Source organism: Columba livia, chromosome 3 (genome assembly GCF_036013475.1).
Source record: "Columba livia isolate bColLiv1 breed racing homer chromosome 3, bColLiv1.pat.W.v2, whole genome shotgun sequence".
Lineage (NCBI taxonomy): Eukaryota > Metazoa > Chordata > Aves > Columbiformes > Columbidae > Columba > Columba livia.
Window position 1 is genome coordinate 43,320,873 of NC_088604.1, and position 16,346 is coordinate 43,337,218.

General features: G+C 44.0%; 2 protein-coding genes across 7 annotated transcripts in view; one reads left to right on the top strand and one right to left on the bottom strand.

Annotated features, from left to right (window-relative positions):
- The window catches only part of USP45 (ubiquitin specific peptidase 45), a 55,423-nt gene extending 45,700 nt beyond the window's left edge, over window positions 1-9,723 (bottom strand). For 3 of the 5 annotated variants that reach the window (XR_010471261.1, XM_065056576.1, XM_065056580.1), the window contains exons 1-2: window positions 9,536-9,723; window positions 1,051-1,160 (exon numbers count right to left, since the gene is read on the bottom strand). Coding sequence is in view for 4 of the 5 variants with exons in the window: in XM_065056576.1 (XP_064912648.1) it covers window positions 1,051-1,150 (100 nt within the window). In the remaining variant the exon portion in view is untranslated. Of the gene's footprint in view, window positions 1-1,050; window positions 1,161-2,441; window positions 2,572-3,790; window positions 3,943-9,535 lie in introns of those variants that run through there. The other 2 variants (XM_065056578.1, XM_065056577.1) reach the window with 2 other exon arrangements.
- On the top strand, window positions 9,714-15,180 carry TSTD3 (thiosulfate sulfurtransferase like domain containing 3). Of its 2 annotated transcripts, none has more exons than XM_065056588.1 (4): window positions 9,714-10,021; window positions 12,909-13,079; window positions 13,284-13,443; window positions 14,753-15,180. In XM_065056588.1, the coding sequence occupies exons 1-4, from the start codon at window positions 9,955-9,957 to the stop codon at window positions 14,814-14,816; spliced, it is 462 nt and encodes a 153-aa protein (XP_064912660.1). In that variant the 5' UTR covers window positions 9,714-9,954; the 3' UTR covers window positions 14,817-15,180. The 2 variants fall into 2 exon arrangements, with proteins under 2 accessions (XP_064912660.1, XP_064912659.1); XM_065056587.1 differs by lacking the exon at window positions 9,714-10,021 and adding an exon at window positions 12,634-12,788.
- The last annotated feature ends 1,166 nt before the right edge of the window (window positions 15,181-16,346 follow it).

A 16,346-nucleotide genomic window follows, 5' to 3' on the forward strand; every position in this document is an offset into this window, starting at 1 on the left:
CTCGTTAATAGAGTCCAGCATACAGCAGGCGCAAGCCACACTACTTGCTTTTATTCAGCATGTGCACTGGGACCCCCTAGGACCTCTTCTGCAAATCTGCTTTCAAGACATTGATTCCCATCCTGTAATTGTACGTAGCTATTTTGGCCGAGGTGCCAAACTCTCCACCTGCCTTTTGTTAAACTCTGAGAAGCTTCTCCTAGCCCATTTCTCCAGCCAGTCTAGCTCACTCTGAAGGGCAGACCCACCCTCCAGCATATTAACTGCTTGCCTCAATTTGTTGTCATGAAGATGACAGAGCTCAGCCTCACAATAACATCATCCAGCTCTCTCAGCACCTTCAGGTGCATCCCATCTGATCCTGTGGACTTGTACATGGATTTGTTTAATAGTTCTCAATAGTTCTCAATCTTCTTCTACTCTGGACAATGCCTACACCCTAGAGTCTGCCACTAGGCTCAGAGACCAGGAAGGACCAAGTGCAGAGCTTACATGTGAAGACAAAAGCAACGGAAGGATTGAGTTCCTCAGCCTCTTCTCATGTCACATGTCCCTAGGTTCCCTGCTCCCTAAAGCAGCAGGTTTGCACTTGCCTTAGCCTTCATTTTACTGTCACAGCATCCATACAAGCCCACCTTCACATTCCTCATCAGATTCAACTCTGAGGCTGGTTTACATAATCCCACCCCTGCACATTAAGGGCCCCTGCAAGCGCAGCCTAAACCTGCCTCCACCTTCTCTGCCCTTTCTTTTTGTCTCTGAGCTCAGCCTGAAGCTTCTTGTTCAGCCAAGCAGCCTCCTGCAACACATGCTTGACCTTCCACGCATGGGAAAGGATAGTTCTCCTGCTTTGAAGTTGTCATCAAAGATGAAACAACTCTCCAGCCCTTCAGGGTAGTCACACAGTGTAACACCCAATCATGTCATAAACACTTGACTGGGCATATTTCTGTTATAAATTTAAACAAGAAAAGTATTTAATGGTAGTGCTGATTCGTGGGTTTCACCTAGCTCTCAACCTCAGGGCTGAACATCACCTAATGTATTTACCTGAAATATCATCTGAAGAGTCTTCATCCTGCAGCCTGTTGGGCCTTTTGCTTCTCTTTGGTTTCTCGGGGTTGGCTCTTGATGGATCTTTCACCCGCATCTGTTACTTACTAGGAAAGAGAAACAGAGGTTGCTTCATCGTCTAAATACTTTACCAAATGGAGCGGGTTTGAACTCGAAAAGTTTGAGATCAAACCGTACATTCAAACCTCACGAACAGAGTTTTGGGTTTTGACTAATGTCAGCTACTGCGTAACAAGGAGTGTGAACGTGTCAGGAATTAACTCTTAGGAATGCAACAAGATCAGTTAGTTATACTAAGTGACATTATGAATCGTATCTGTAGCTACAGGGGTGACACACTTCCAGGCAGTGGTGTTAAATATTTGAGATATCGAAATTCTCTTTATTTTTGCTATGGTAAACTAGTACAGAGCTCCAGCCATACCTTACCAGGAAAACTTCATCAAAATGAAATCATCTCTTTCTTAACATATCTCCCTTAGAAAAGGTTTCAATCACCATTTACCCTTGCACATTCCCTAAAAGCTTTTGAGCAATTTCAAACACTTTAATAGAACACAAAATTTTCCAAATCTCATGGAAGTGTCCTCTCCTATGAGGGAGGACACACTGGAATGCAAGATCACCCCTCTATTAAACGTCAGAGAATCCATATGGATAAAGTCTCCCATAGGATATTTGGGTCATTAATGAAGCAGGCCTATAAGAAACAGAATTAAAAGATAAACATTTGCCACTAAACTTTGAAAAAAGTCCTCAGAGATTTCAGCACAACAGTCATTTAATCAAAATCCAAATGTGAATTCACTACAGGAGTATAGCCATGCCTCACACAAACAGCTTCTGAGGCTCAGTTTACAGGTTGTCTTTTAACTATGCGCTGCATAAAAACAAATTTATGTTTTCATATACAAAGCATATGAATGTAAGACAGTCAAATACTCATACACTGCAATCCTGTGAGCCATGCTGTTCAGAAAAAAAATGACATCTTGTGTACCACAAACAGGTTAATAACATCACCTAAGCCACCAACACCAAACATTTTCAACAGTGCTACTTCATTTATGTATAGGAAACCTCTAAAATGCCCTACATTTTGGAACAGTGAAACACATATTCTTGCTACAGATCAAGTGGATAAGTTTGCCCAAGTCTAACAGTTTGTCTACCTATGTTTTTACATCTTCTCTGTACTACTGAAGCTCTGATAAACAGAGAAACTGACCTGTATATTGAACTCAGTATTCCCTTTCCTTTCTTATCGATTAAATCAACCAGCAGAACAGTCATTTATATCCATACTAGAGCATCACCACCACTGGTACCTCAACAGCCTTCACCAAAGTGAAGCAGGCAATTCATACCTCAAAGCTCCTGTTCCAGGTTCTTACAGATCTGGATGGACGTTCCTGCATCTGCTACACATACTGTTAGCACTGGAGGTTTTCTGCATGAATGTATCACCTAGAGATTTACTTTGGGCAAGTCAAATTTCTGTAGAGTACAAAAGAAACTTTTAGTCTCTCCTTCCTTGCATCAGTGGCTTCATGCCTCCTCAACCTTTCAAAATGCATTTCATTTTTCACAGAATGCAGCTTTACATAACAATCAGTTTATACTGCATTAAATACCATTATGTTATTAAATTATAGATTTAAATTTTCCTGTACTTAAGGGTATAAAGCTTCAGATGCTTAGACATGCAAGTGAACAATGCCACTGAATTCAGCTTTGCTGGTTTTGTAGGCTTGCAATTCGTGTTCATACAGTAAGAAAGATCTCAATATTCCAGCTCTTGACTATTTATATTCAACAGATGTTAGCATGCCTAATGTACATCAACAGCCACATATCACAGCATCCATTGAACATGAAAAGGTGCTTCAGAGCTCAACAACTTCAACTGTGTATTTCTGCCTTGGCACCTTATATCATGTATATCCAAGCTTCATGTGAAACTACCCATCACCACTTGTCCCACTGCTGCTTAACAGAGCACAAGATTCATCGAGACATTCATCAAACAGTAAAGCCAATACAGCTGCTCTTAGAAAACCCATGATTTTACAGTAAATTATGTAGAGTCAATAGCAAAGACAGCAAAAATGACCTCCCTGAAGGAACATAGTTGTGTTTAGGTTATTCAACATTGACATAAACTATCTACAAGTTCATTTCAGCATAACAATTTTAATCTCTTTGGACAGATTACATAAACCTGTCCAAACCACAGATATCACCCAAATGAAAGTCATGTTCATATCAGCACACTTTGAGAGCTCTGATAACTTAATGAAAGAGTAATTACGGGCCCAACCAGCTGAAACACAAACAAGTCTTTACCATCTGTGAAATCCCATGGCCCACAGGCCACGTGACGTGATCCAGATCGGGGCACACACAGCCCACTGCTGAACCCACCACTCTAGGGGCCTTCAGGACTCATGGAAAAGACAAAGTGTCAGCTGGTACTCACAGCAACTGAAAATGTGGCATTTCCGACCCAACACAATCAAAATGGCATTAAAAATGAATACTGGCATAAGAAGCCAACATTCACACTGCAGGTTTGGGAACCCACTGAGCAACCCGGAGACTTCTCAGTCTTGTTTCAGTGAGAGCAGGCAGAACAAAAGATAACACGGACCATTAGATTAATCAGTTTCCATGAACACACATATAGACAGGCATCCATCAGACAATGTTTACTGACCTGTGAGCACATCAAGGACCTAGCCAGCCGGGGTTTGTGCCTGGTTTTGAAAAGCTTGTAAGTGGGATGAAAGGGCAATGAGCTACTCAGCATGTATGTATGATGTAAGTAGCACAATACATATGCACTACTATCTGCCCTCTTCCAGTACACTGGGGACAGAAAATATTATGAGTGAAAGATCTCATTTAACAATTAAAAATTATCAACATTTCAAAATGTTTACACCAGGAATTTGATTATTATATTTAATTGAGACAAACAAGGAAGAAATCTGAGGTGCCTCAGAAATGACTTCTCAGAAATCTTTTCATTTATGGGAAATAAAAGATCTAGATTTTATTGGAATTAAAACACTGATCAAACACAGACCAAAGAAAGTATTAAATACAGCTAAGAAAAAAGCAAGAGAGAATTGCTATGTCGACCATGGACACAAGGCATTCAGGACAAGCAGGCAGAGGAGAAACAATTTACACAAAATGAACTTGATACACAGAAGATTAAAAACCATGGCAATATTCCCATGATTTGCCTCTTACCAAGCAATTCTCCTATTTTTTTTAATATGTTTAAGGAGTAATATGTGGCTACAGCCATCAACCGTGGAGTGTCCTAACGGAGACAGACTCTCCCTCTTTCCCCACACAGACAGAAGTCACATGAATCCTTGCTTGGCAGTTTCTTTTTGTGATGGAAAAACAAACACAGTAAGTTTTTCATTTTGTATACACTAAATCAAGTCACAGTGCAAACGACACTTGACTACTCCACCTAACAAATAAAACCACCCCTGATTTTTGTGGTAGAAAAAGCCGAGTTCAGAGGGTATGTTAGCTCCACCCTGATCTCTATTCGGCACACAGTAAAAATCTTAAGTAGAAATTATGCAGTTTCATGGGGAAAAAACTAAAAATAGAAAGAGCTAAATCTCTTCCTTTTAAACAATCATCTCATTAAAAAAACCCTACAAACTAGTCCTTGCAAAACGTGTCCAGATTCTTTGAGTTCAGCATACAAGAGTTTGAAGTGTAATCATCACTTGCTATTCTCAGTTTACATTTTACTTCTCAAAGGACTCCTAATGCCAGTCTGCCTACAAAAAGCTGATTAAGATCAAAAGCTCCTCACTACAACAGCTCGTTTCCACCTTTCTAGAAAGAACAAACCACTTCAAAAGCAGTAGAATGATCTGCCTACTTATTTTTAATAGCTTCAAACATGACAAAGTGCCAAAATCAAAGTGCTAAATTTGTTAAGTAAAGTATGCCTTTAGTATTTTAAATGCACAGTATGCCTGAAAGTCTATATTTAACAGCATTAATATTTCTATATTTAGAAATGCACCCTCTTCATAAAGTATATATTTAGAAACTAAAAATGGATGGATGCAGTTCCTAAAATAAATAATTGTTATTTTTTAAAATGTTATACTTTACTGGAACTTAGTAGAGCTAGGACCAATAAAAGACAAAAGGCTGGTGTGAACTAGAATTCACTTTTCTTAAAACAAAACGAAAAACCAAAACAAACAGGTTGTTCCTCTGCACAGTATCTTTATGCAAGAGAGGTGGAGAAGCAAATTATGTCTTCACATTCTAGACTCCCCAAAAACCTATTCCCATCTTATTATCTTGCACACCTTACTTAGAGGTTGAATCCTTCCTCCTACAATGCCTACAGCTCACTTGCTAAATTTTGAAATGTGGCACCTTAGTGAGTTTTCCCATGCTGTACCTTCAATATGATGCTCAGGAGAAACTCAAACGAGATCATCAACATGTTAGAGAAACAACCTGCTGTGCTGCCTACTACCATGTCACCACTTCCATCTGCCAAGATCCACTTTTTGCCTCCTCTTATAATTAGGGTGCCAGCTCTTTCGGCCAACTGCCACATTTTTGTTCTTATCTGTGTAATACCCATCACGACACTTTTCCTGACTCTCAATTAATGAGGATTACACTTGCATTACCAGAAGTCAGACAACAATTTTAAAATGGTGTAATAACCATCAGCTCATCCAAGCACACGTATGCTATGAAATACAGACATGTGAGTCTATAGATAGTCTCTGGATACTATTCATGTGAGTCTACAGATAGTCTCTGGATACTATTTTGGACTCTTCCAGTAGAACTGGCCGTTAACTGTGACACCAGTCTTGTAAATTATTTCATCAGTGACCACCTGAATTCAAAGAAGCCAGGGCAAACACATTCCTCTCAATTAATCTGAGGTATCTTAAATTCCAGCTGTCTTACCACTTGTAGTCAAACTTTCAAGTTAAAATGATACCACTTTATGTTGCTAATGCCAAAAACAAAAACAAACACAACAAATTTCATCACATTGAAAAGGCACAGCACACACTGGATACAGTGCAAAAACAGCATTTTCATGTAAACAAGGCCCAAACAAGGGCCTGAGGAGCAGCAAAGATGTGCAGATAAAGTCCAAAAGCCAAGATGTTCTGCAGCACATCCATGAAGGGTATTTATGAGCTTCCATGGTACTGTCAGAGTACAGAAGGAAAAGCCTCATACAGGTCAGTAATGCCAGTTCCTCTGCAGAATTGCTACATGTTTTGATATAAGCTGCAAGTTGATATATTTTGGATGTCTGTTCCGAGCATCACCTGTGGCATTTTGGCTTGCTCATCACTAGATCAAATGTCACCCCATCAGAGCAAGAACCGCATCCATCACGGTTGGCAACCAGGCAGTGTCACCCATCAACGGGCTGGGAGGCTCAGTGCTCTGACAGCCACCAAAACCTTTGCAGCAAACAAGCTCCTGCTGCCCACTAGAGCAGTAAAAGGACCAGAACTGCTGACTGGTAGTGGCAGCAACACTTCTTCCCCTGGAAAATGTCATCTGAAATTCTGAAAGTGTCATCTCCGAGATTTCCTAGCCCAAAGGCACATCACACATCCTACACCATCACTGGAGCTCAAACGCCAATCTTGACATTATATTACAGTCCTAAAAGGGTGAGACACTGATGTACTTTTTGCACAAGAAGCGAGTTGGAGCCTCAGACCACTAGATAAAACTTTCCAAGTGACAGTAAAAATCCCATAGCATTTCTCACTTTTATTAATCTTTTTTATCCAGCTGGCCAAGGTAAACATGGTCTGTCAATGTTCACTTGTGCATCCTGCACAATCCCTCCCAGATCTCTTACTGAAACCTACCCGCCACACAAAACCTACATCTAAGAATAAACAGAAAATGTCCAGAAACTAGAATAAAATGATCCTGTAACTAGGTTTATGACTAAAGTAAATAAAAAGATTGAGTGGGTAAAAGGAGAAGTATTTTGATGACATATTTCTGGTAGTATCTTATAGCAAAGGTTTTGCTAGTGTCTTATGCAAAATTCCAGGGATCCCTGTCAATATCAAACTCATAAGGCAAACTGCAACTTTTGCTTATGCTCTCTATCCCTCCTTAAAGGTATTTTAAAAAAATATTAACACACCAAGAGGTAAAAACATCTGGGTGGATGGTCTAACAAAGGTTTCCCAACATACACGTGGATATCCTTTAAAAAGCAAAACACCTAAGTACCATAAAAAGAGCCATGGCTTATGACTAATGAAGTTAGCCCACAAGTGAAAACTCCCTATGAGAAAAGGCAGTCAGATGATAGACCTAACAGACTATGCACTCGTATGATATGAACACCGATGCAAACAGCGTCGTCATCATTTCAGAAAAAGTGAGGCCATAACCAGTGAATAACCAGTGAACTCATAGTATCTTGGCAGGAAAATCACGCAGACAAAAACCGGGAAAAGGCAGTTCAAGATAAAATATGAGCAAAGGATGAACTTAAATGCTAACTCTGTGAAGTCTTAAAAAAATAAAAAAATAAAAAAGTAAAATAGTAGCAAGTAACAAGAAGGAAGCGTGGATGCAGCACAGTGTGCGAGATAGCAGGCTGCAGCCCCCACAAGATAGTAATTCAGCTGAGACTCACACCATACCCCTGCCTAGGGGGCTGTCAGAGCAAGTGAAGGAAGACAACAGCTCTCATGTAACTTCCCATCTACTCTGGAAGGGCATTGTGGGAGTCAGCTAATTAATGGAAGTAAACCAGATAAAACCATAAAGAACTAGAGAAAACTCAACTGAGCTCTTTGAAAGTCAAAGTCTTGCCACTAAGCACAAAAAACTTCATTCCATTTTCCTCCTCAACACAAACTGCCCCAGTTTGTTTTGATGACATGTCTAAAGTGGAACAACTTGTCCTTGATCTATGATTGATGCCCACAGCAGAACCCATGAGACACTAGCTGCATTTCCGTGAAACTCGCAGAAACAAAATTACAGAGCACCAGTTCTTCAATATTTCATGAAGAAATCTGACAAAATACTTATAACCTTAGTAAACTACACAGCAATTTCACACTCGCACATTCTGCTATCAGTCTGGCACATGCTCATGCCACTACTATGCCTCCATTTAAAAACACAGAAAATGAAAGTGCAAAGAATCCTTTAAACACGACTCCACTTTATATGACTGTACGAAAGGATTATTTAATGGAATTGGGAAATACTCATAGCTAAAGATGACACGCAACAAAATACAGTGCTACACCTGAAGTTATTGCCACCTGCTTCTACGTTCTTCATGTCTTAATTATTCTGCACCTGTGTTTAACATGCTGACACATGTATCCTGTTTAACTAGGCAATTAGCAACCTATCTATAGCAAGAGGAGGAAGAAGTTCCAAAGTAAAGCACATAAACAGCAAAAGACTGAACGAAGGTCTAAAAAAAAATCCAGGAATCTGAGAATCAAGACATTAAATCAAATACAACAAGTGGAGTTTGCAGTTATGGGTCTAAAATACAACATCTCTGATTAATTGAGAAGACTGTCACCAGGCTGTCATCTAAGTACCAAGCATGTCCCGGTCTGCGTTGGCTGAAAACTAAACTTGAGGTAGCGCAGCACCAGCGCTGCGGCCACACGCACTACAGCCCTTGGCGTGGGGACCCGCAGCTGCCGCGGCAGCAGGGCCGGCGGTGGCATCACCAGGCCCGCATATGCCAGGCTGTCAGAGCAGGGCAGAAATAACCACGCCAGCCTCATGACACAGAGCGGCAAGGCCATTTTATAACCGTATTCACTTGCTAACTTGCCTAATGCAAAGTGAACGGAGCTTATGTTTAGACCCGACCAAAGGCGATGCTACCGACTCCGTCTAATTTAACAGACCGAGAAACTTACTGCAGGTCACGGAGACAGCCGGTGCTGCTGCCTCCATGTGACGACAGGGATAACCTATTTTAGACCGGCAGCGGACGGTCGGCACCAGCAGCTCGTAGCCCGTTACCTAACGCGAGCCCAGGCCAGCCGTACTCAGCCGCCGGTTCGGATCACCGCGGTGAAGCGCCGGGCAGCGCTGCCCCCGGCAGCGGGGAGGGCTACCGGCCCGGGGCCACGGCGGGGCAGTGCTCCCCCCCATGCCCGGCACAAGCGTCGCGGCCCCCCCACAATCCGCCCGGCTGCACCTGCGCGGCGCCCCGCTGGACGCTGCTCCGCAGGCCCGGCCGCCGCCATGGCGGAACGGAGCGGAGCGGATCGGCCCCTCCACCGGCGGCCACCGCGCAGCGGCGCAGAGGACCCGCGGCCACCCGGCTCCGCAGGAGAAGCCGGCTGTGGCCCCGGCGCCCCCCGAGCTGGGCCTGCGGCCTCCCCCCTCCCCGCCACGGGCGCCCCGCACTCACGGAACGGCGGGCGGCAGGCAGGCAGGCAGGCGCGGCGGCAGGAAGCGGCGGAGGAAGCTGGGCCGCAGCCAGGGCCGCGCTGCTCCGCTCCGCCCGGCGCGGCCCGCCCCCGGCCTCGCCGCGCTGCTCCCCGCCCCAGCGCGGACGGCTCCCGCGGGCCCCGGGCGAGCTGCTCCCGGCGCCGTGCGACCTGGCAAGGAGCGGGCGGCCGGGGATCGGGGGAGTGGTGCCGGGTCCTGGGCAAAACTCTCATCCCCAGTAGGAAGGGCGGTGGGGAAGCGGGGTTGCCCGTGGCTACCGGCCGGGCGGGAGCGTGCCTGGACCCGCCGAGAGGCCACAGGCAGCGGCAGGTCTGGCTGCGGGGCAGCTTAGAAACTCCAGGCAAAGAAAAGCAGGGGGTGCAAAGGAAAGGAGGCGTGATGGTTTTGCTTTCGTTTGGCGAGGTCGTGGTGAAAGACCTGGAGGTGCTGCGCTGGATTTGTGCAGGTGGGGAGCAAGTTACAGGTTTGCCTGCGTGCAGGGGTGCGGATGGTCCCGCCCAGAAGTTATGCGGAGGGGTCTGAGCCCTGCAAAGATTTTCGAGGTAACCACCGCGGGAGAGACTGGAGGGAGATGAGAATCAAAGGTGTGTGTCCCACCTGAGGGACAGGCAGGGTAAAGGGTGTCCACCACACAAGGGAGAAGGCAGTAGAAACTGGGACTGAGATTAAACTCAGCATGTGGCTAGACAGCCATAGGGGCCTTATTTGGAGAGAAGACAAATCTGAATTAAAGATTGAGAGAGAGAAGTTTTATTGGAATAAGGTTATCTGGTGATAAAACATAGAGAAAAAAGGGGAAAAGGGTGAAGTTGTTGTGGCACGCCCCAAAAACCAAGGATGGAGAACCTGTAATGGATCTGCTGACAAACAGACTGAAAGGATGGTTAGAGAAGCCATTGGACCAAGCAAAGACAAGATGTCAGAAAGTATTGTTGAAAGAGGTTGACGGATTAAGTGGGATTTGATTTAGGTAAGAGGAATTTTTTAGGCACTGGTGAGAACTAAGCACAAGGATCTGCAGGGAGGCTGCAGACTGTAACACAGGAGCCCCAGGACATGGTTTGTGTGAACACTGTTCATGGACTCTATATGTGAAAGGGAGAAAGAATATGGGACAATGCTCTGAAACAAACTGGATCAGAAGTGGCTCCTTTCTCTTCCACACAGAAGAGATTTGAGAATTGCTGCACTGCAAGGGCAATAGCGAGATTAAAAGGTTAAAGAGAAGGAAAGAAAAGTAAATGTGTGAAAGGGGGATAGTGTGATATAAAGGGGAATAGGTTTGTTTAGCACAGGAGAGGAGAACAGAAATATCTGGAAGGGGTAGAAAAGCAAGCAAAGGAGGTTGAAAATATGAGGTGGGAAAATGTTTCACAAAGAAAAATTGTTTGAATTCTGTACAGAGAGAGAGAACAGCAGGCTTTATGCATAGGTTCCCGTTGTTTGGGGAAAATGGGATCTAAATTAGAGTTGCATTTTAGGAAAATAGATTTGTCACAGAAATCAGCCAGGTCCCCAGCTTTCCTCCAGAAACACTCAACAATGCAAAAGCAGAGCCAAAGCAAGCCAACATTGACATTGAGTCTTGTCTGGGATTTGGTAATGAGAGAAAATGAGGAATCAAGGGCAAAGAAGACAGAAGCATGAAGAGCATCAGCAATCAGAGGCATGGATGAAAAGAAAAGAGAAAGCAGAGGGGGGAAGGCCAAAAGCAAATAGTAAAGTATGGTGAAGAATACTATGGGAAGGCTGAAAAGTTTGTGGGGAAAAAAAAACAAAACAGGTAATAGTCAGAAAAAGAACATGCAGTAACAAAACAAAATCAGAAAAGCAGGAAGACTTGATGAAAGCCTAGGTCTGTGAACCATTTCGTCAATCAACAAAGACTTCACTCACATGAGAAGATGAGGATAAAGAATGTGCAAGGGTAGATGCAGCTGGGTAACCCACTGGGAAATGGCTCCCACGCTCATCCTCAGAGGTACCTGTGCAGAAACGGAGAGTGAAATGGAAAGAGAGAGAGTCCCAAGAGCTGAAATGAAGAAAGCTGCTGAGGAGGGGTTAAGTGAGTGCTGGAAGACGGTGCTATGGAAGTGAGAAAGTTGAATGAGCCGCTTTCCACACTTTGACCATGCAGGGGTTTTCCTTGCTTGATCTCCTCTGACTTCAAATTCTCAGCCTCTCACAAGATGGATGGTGGATCATTCCTATTTCTGCAAGCAAGCTAGTGTGTTCTCTCTTTGTGTGTAAATATGTATCATCCAGGGTCAAAACTGTAAATTAATTTATAAAAATGCAGCTTCTTGTGAATTTGCATTTCATATGACAAGTATCCTGATGCTCCACGTTGCATGCTTTATGGTACTTATATACGCAATAAATGGAGAGTAGCTGTAGTTGTTCCTTTACTACAGATAAAATCTACAGTAATTGATACTTCAAAAGATAATTTCTAGGACTAGTGTACTCCACACATACCTTGTTGAAAATGGAAACCATACAAAACTTTGGCTGATCTCTAGATACTCTTTCAGAGGTAATTTGCAGATGCCTGTAAAGGAGGCCATGCGGAAGGGCTGGCAGAAGGGCAGCTAGTGAACCAGTTATATGTGCCAGGTTCAATTTGTCACACGTTACAGTACCGAGAAATATTTTGTTCTCATTTTGAAAAGGAAAACTCTCATTAGTAAATATTAAACAACAGACCCCCTCAAAATGCATCTTTTACAAAGAGGGAAGATCCAATGCGCCTGCCTTTAAAGACTGGAACCACTGCTGTGTAATATATCTACAAAAGTACGTAGCAAATGCAGAGTACTGATTTAAAACACTGAGTGTGGGGGACCCTCATTTTTCCACTTAAAATATGCCTTGGCCATCAGTCCTTGGCGTGGGATGACTGACAGGAATTACTTTGAGCGGATTTGGCATCAAAATTCCTTCCCCCTGCTCAATCCCCACGCTTGTCTTTACCCCAGCCTGTCCACCCGGGCGGCGTTTCCGGAGCCCCTGGGCGCGGCAGGCCGCACCAAGGCCTCCGCGGGGCTGCCCGGGGAGCCGTCTCCTCCCCGGCGGCGGGGGCGGGCGGCAGGCGGCGGGGACGGCCCGGGCGGCCGCCATGTTCGGAGGCGGGCTGACGGGGGCGGGGGGCCGGGGCTGCTGGCGGGTCCTGCGGGCGGCCGGCGGTGGCTGGTGGCGGGCGGCAGCGCCCGGTAAGGCGCGGGGCGGAGGGGTGGCGGGGCCCGTGGGGAGGCCGGCGTGAGTGTGTTAAACGTTACTGGGGCCGGAGGAGCGGGGCTGCGCCGGGCTGACGGGCTGCGTCTCTGTACCAGGTGCCGGGGCGGCGGGGGCCGCCAGCCGCGGGCTCTGCGGCGGCGGGGCACCCGACATCTCCTACCCGGAGCTCAAAGACTTGAAGAAGGCCAACGTTCTCCACATAGACGTGCGGGAAAGGTGGGAGATCGACAGGTTCGGGAAAATACCAGCGTCCATTAACATACCGTGTAAGTTATTATGTTGACATTGAGGTGCTCCCCTTGGCTCTGGACAAGCAGCAGTGACTGAGCACAGAGGAGCTGTGCTAGACAGCTGCCAGTGTGCTGTGGGGCTAAATGTTTCCTCCAGAGGAACTGGAAGCCTTACAGTATCATCCTCTCTGTGGATGGAGAGTAAATTAGATTTTTTTTTTTTTTTTCTGTATTTGCCAGTGGGTGAATTGGTGGAAGCCCTGCAAATGGACCCAGCGGAGTTCGAGGAGCAGTACAACCAAAAGATGCCAGCCAAGACGGACCCTGTGGTTTTCTCCTGCTTGGCAGGAACTAGAAGTAAACAAGCACTCAATTTCGCTATGTCCTTGGGTTTCAGCAGGTAAGCTGCTGTGTGTAAGGATGGGGTTAATGTGGCTTTCCCTGATGAAGTAGAACTCTTACTCGGCTTCTTGTGGGCAAGGGTAAGCATTTAAATGTGGAATATGAAAAAACAACTGGTGTTTGAGTTAGATACCTCCTCGTGCCTTCACTGAACCTTGAAAGACACCGTTGGGTGTGCCAGTGAAGTGAGGTGTATGGTCCTGTGAAACAGCCCCTCAGCAGCTCTGCGCGTCTGCTGCAGGTGACACAATCTGCTGTAGGACCACGCTGCCACTGAGGGGTTCCTCTGCCTTTTGGGGATCCCTCACTGAGACGTCACTTTCTTCTACAACTTCATAAACGCTAGTTCTGACATGCAGGATGATTGGAAAGGTGGAGAACTGCTTGCTTTGGTGGAAGTACAATCTTAACTGAAATAGTTTATGAAACCACACCCTTTGTTAAATGGCAGTTCTACCTGCACAGTTCACTGTTGACAAAGTACGCCTTCACTTCCAATAAAGCATTAGGTTGTTTGCCAGGAGTAAAGCAGCGAAGACAATGGCTAAAAAGACAAAGAGATTGATGGACTGGAAGCAAAAGCAACATTTGGGTGGCAGAATTGTTACACCTGTGCCAGAAGGTGCTTCGCTGGCTTAAAGACTGCAGATAGAATTTTTAAAATTGGTTGTTTGCTCATGTTTTCACTGAACTGCAATTAATGAACTGGAATATCCCTGCTGATTCTAGTCAAAAGTATGGAACTATATTCTTGTTTAATAAATATATTGTTTTAATAAGTGCAAAATATCCCGTTACCTGCTTTTCGTGCTGCCTCATTGAAGGAGTTGGTAGTGTGTGGTGTGTTTTCCAAAGTTTAGTTTTGTGCAGGCTTCTGTCAGATCTATATAGCATGTAGGTTTGCAATGAAGTAAAGATCAGTGTGCTGTGTTTATTTGATGACAACTGAAGTACTGGACATAATAACATGTAAATGCCCCACTGCAGTGTTCTTCTTTTTAAAAGAAGAAGTAGCGAACTGTTTAATTGATCTGGCTGCTACCACTTTTGATGTTTGATCTCCAGCATTGTGTAATTTGGAAGAACACAGTTACAGAACACACTGCATGGAAGCAGGCAGCATTAGAGTACAAGCAGTGTCAATCTCAACTGGTCATTGAAGCCAGGCACAAGTGTATTTGACTTTAGAGAATTTCTGTATGGTTTTTTTCCTCTCTCATTTTTTTTTCTTCTGGGTTTTTTGCAATGTCCTTTTAGAAACTTTTTTCAAGGAGAGTCTTAACATCGTATCTTCTGCATATTTTCAGAGTTCAGCAATATGCTGGTGGCTTTGAGGACTGGGTAAAACATGAACCTCCAGAGAAAAAATGAAGATGACTACCTCAGCTGTTGCCCCATTAAGGCTTGACTATGGTTTGTAGATTTTAGCATTCAGACTACGTGCATTCCACTTCCAGAATACAGCCCACTCCTGTTTTCTTGTGTAAATGGACATTTACCTCCAAATAGTCATGCATATCAACTGCCTGGTTTGAATTATATCCAAAGACTACATGATGCAAACAGAGGATGTTAAATTTGTTCAAACTTTACTTTGGGCTGGTTTTTGGTGGAAGTGTAATATGTGAACAGAGCCTAAGTGCTTGTTATGTTTACTAAGATTTTTGTATGACTTAGTTTATGACTGTTTAAACTGATGATGATGGTACAAATAAAATTACCCTTTCCCAAATAACTGTGTTGGGTACTTTGTTTAGAGTAGTTAAACTACAGATATTCTTATGGAACTGGGGTAACTGTCCTAAACAAAGATTTATTATACTTAATCTGTAGCTGTAGTTGTAAAATATTTGCTGTATTATCAAAGAATACAAGTACAAATTTCTAGGTTTGTACTGTATGATTGTAAGGCAAAAACTTCACTACTGGTCAGATAATACAAAGAGAAACTGGCCTGTTGAAAATGTTTGTGATTCCTTGTTTTAAAAGTAAATCTATTTTTATACACAGATCTGCTTCTGAGCTCTAGTGTTCAGTCAGAAGTTTCTGTTCCCTCAGCAGCTCAGTACAGAGTAAAAACTTGCCTATATTTGAAGTTATTACAGAGATGTAATTATTTTAGGCTGGAAAATTCAAGGTGTCCAGGGAAGTTACTGAACTCCCTTCCTTCTTTTATGTACGTTAATTTGCACGTCTTAAACTTTAAAAAACAAACCAATCCATCCCATCCCCACCTGTACATTTCCATAGTCATAATTCTAAGGATTTTGTTTGGTTGGTTTTTAATGCTGTTAGCAGTTCAGAGGAGCAAAGGTGAGCTGCTTTGGCCTCTAGACAATGTAAGTCCTAGCACAGAAGTTCAGGATTCTGCAAAATGTCTGGAGAAAGGAATGAACATTTCTTGTTCTGTTCTAATCACTATTGCAGGCAATGTTCACTTGTCCTGCAGCTCGTCCATTCTGACAGTGCAGCCTGCATGGTGAGAAGAGGAACTAAAAATACGTACCCTGTCAGGTTTATAGAACAGAGAATAAAAAGTACCTAATCTTACTAGGATTTTATTTCTACTAAATCCCCAGTCTCTCTGCAGTCATTTGTTTCTGGAGGAGAACTTTCCGCAGTTGGCACAACCAGTGGTGTTAGCTGGGCTGCCCTGACGGTGAGAAAATACAGGGGTTTCTGTTCTCTCCTCTCGGCTAACAGAGACCCTGTAGCAATAGCTGTCATAATAGTGAGTAATGAACGCTACATTAAAGTTTGTTTGGTACATTTAAAACTACGTAGACACAAACAAACAATTCATTGGGCACACCAAGATCTGTTGAGCCCATTATTTTGTTTGGCAGCAACTGTGGTCATAAACATCTGAGGAAGAGCATAAAGCACAATAAACAGGTACTG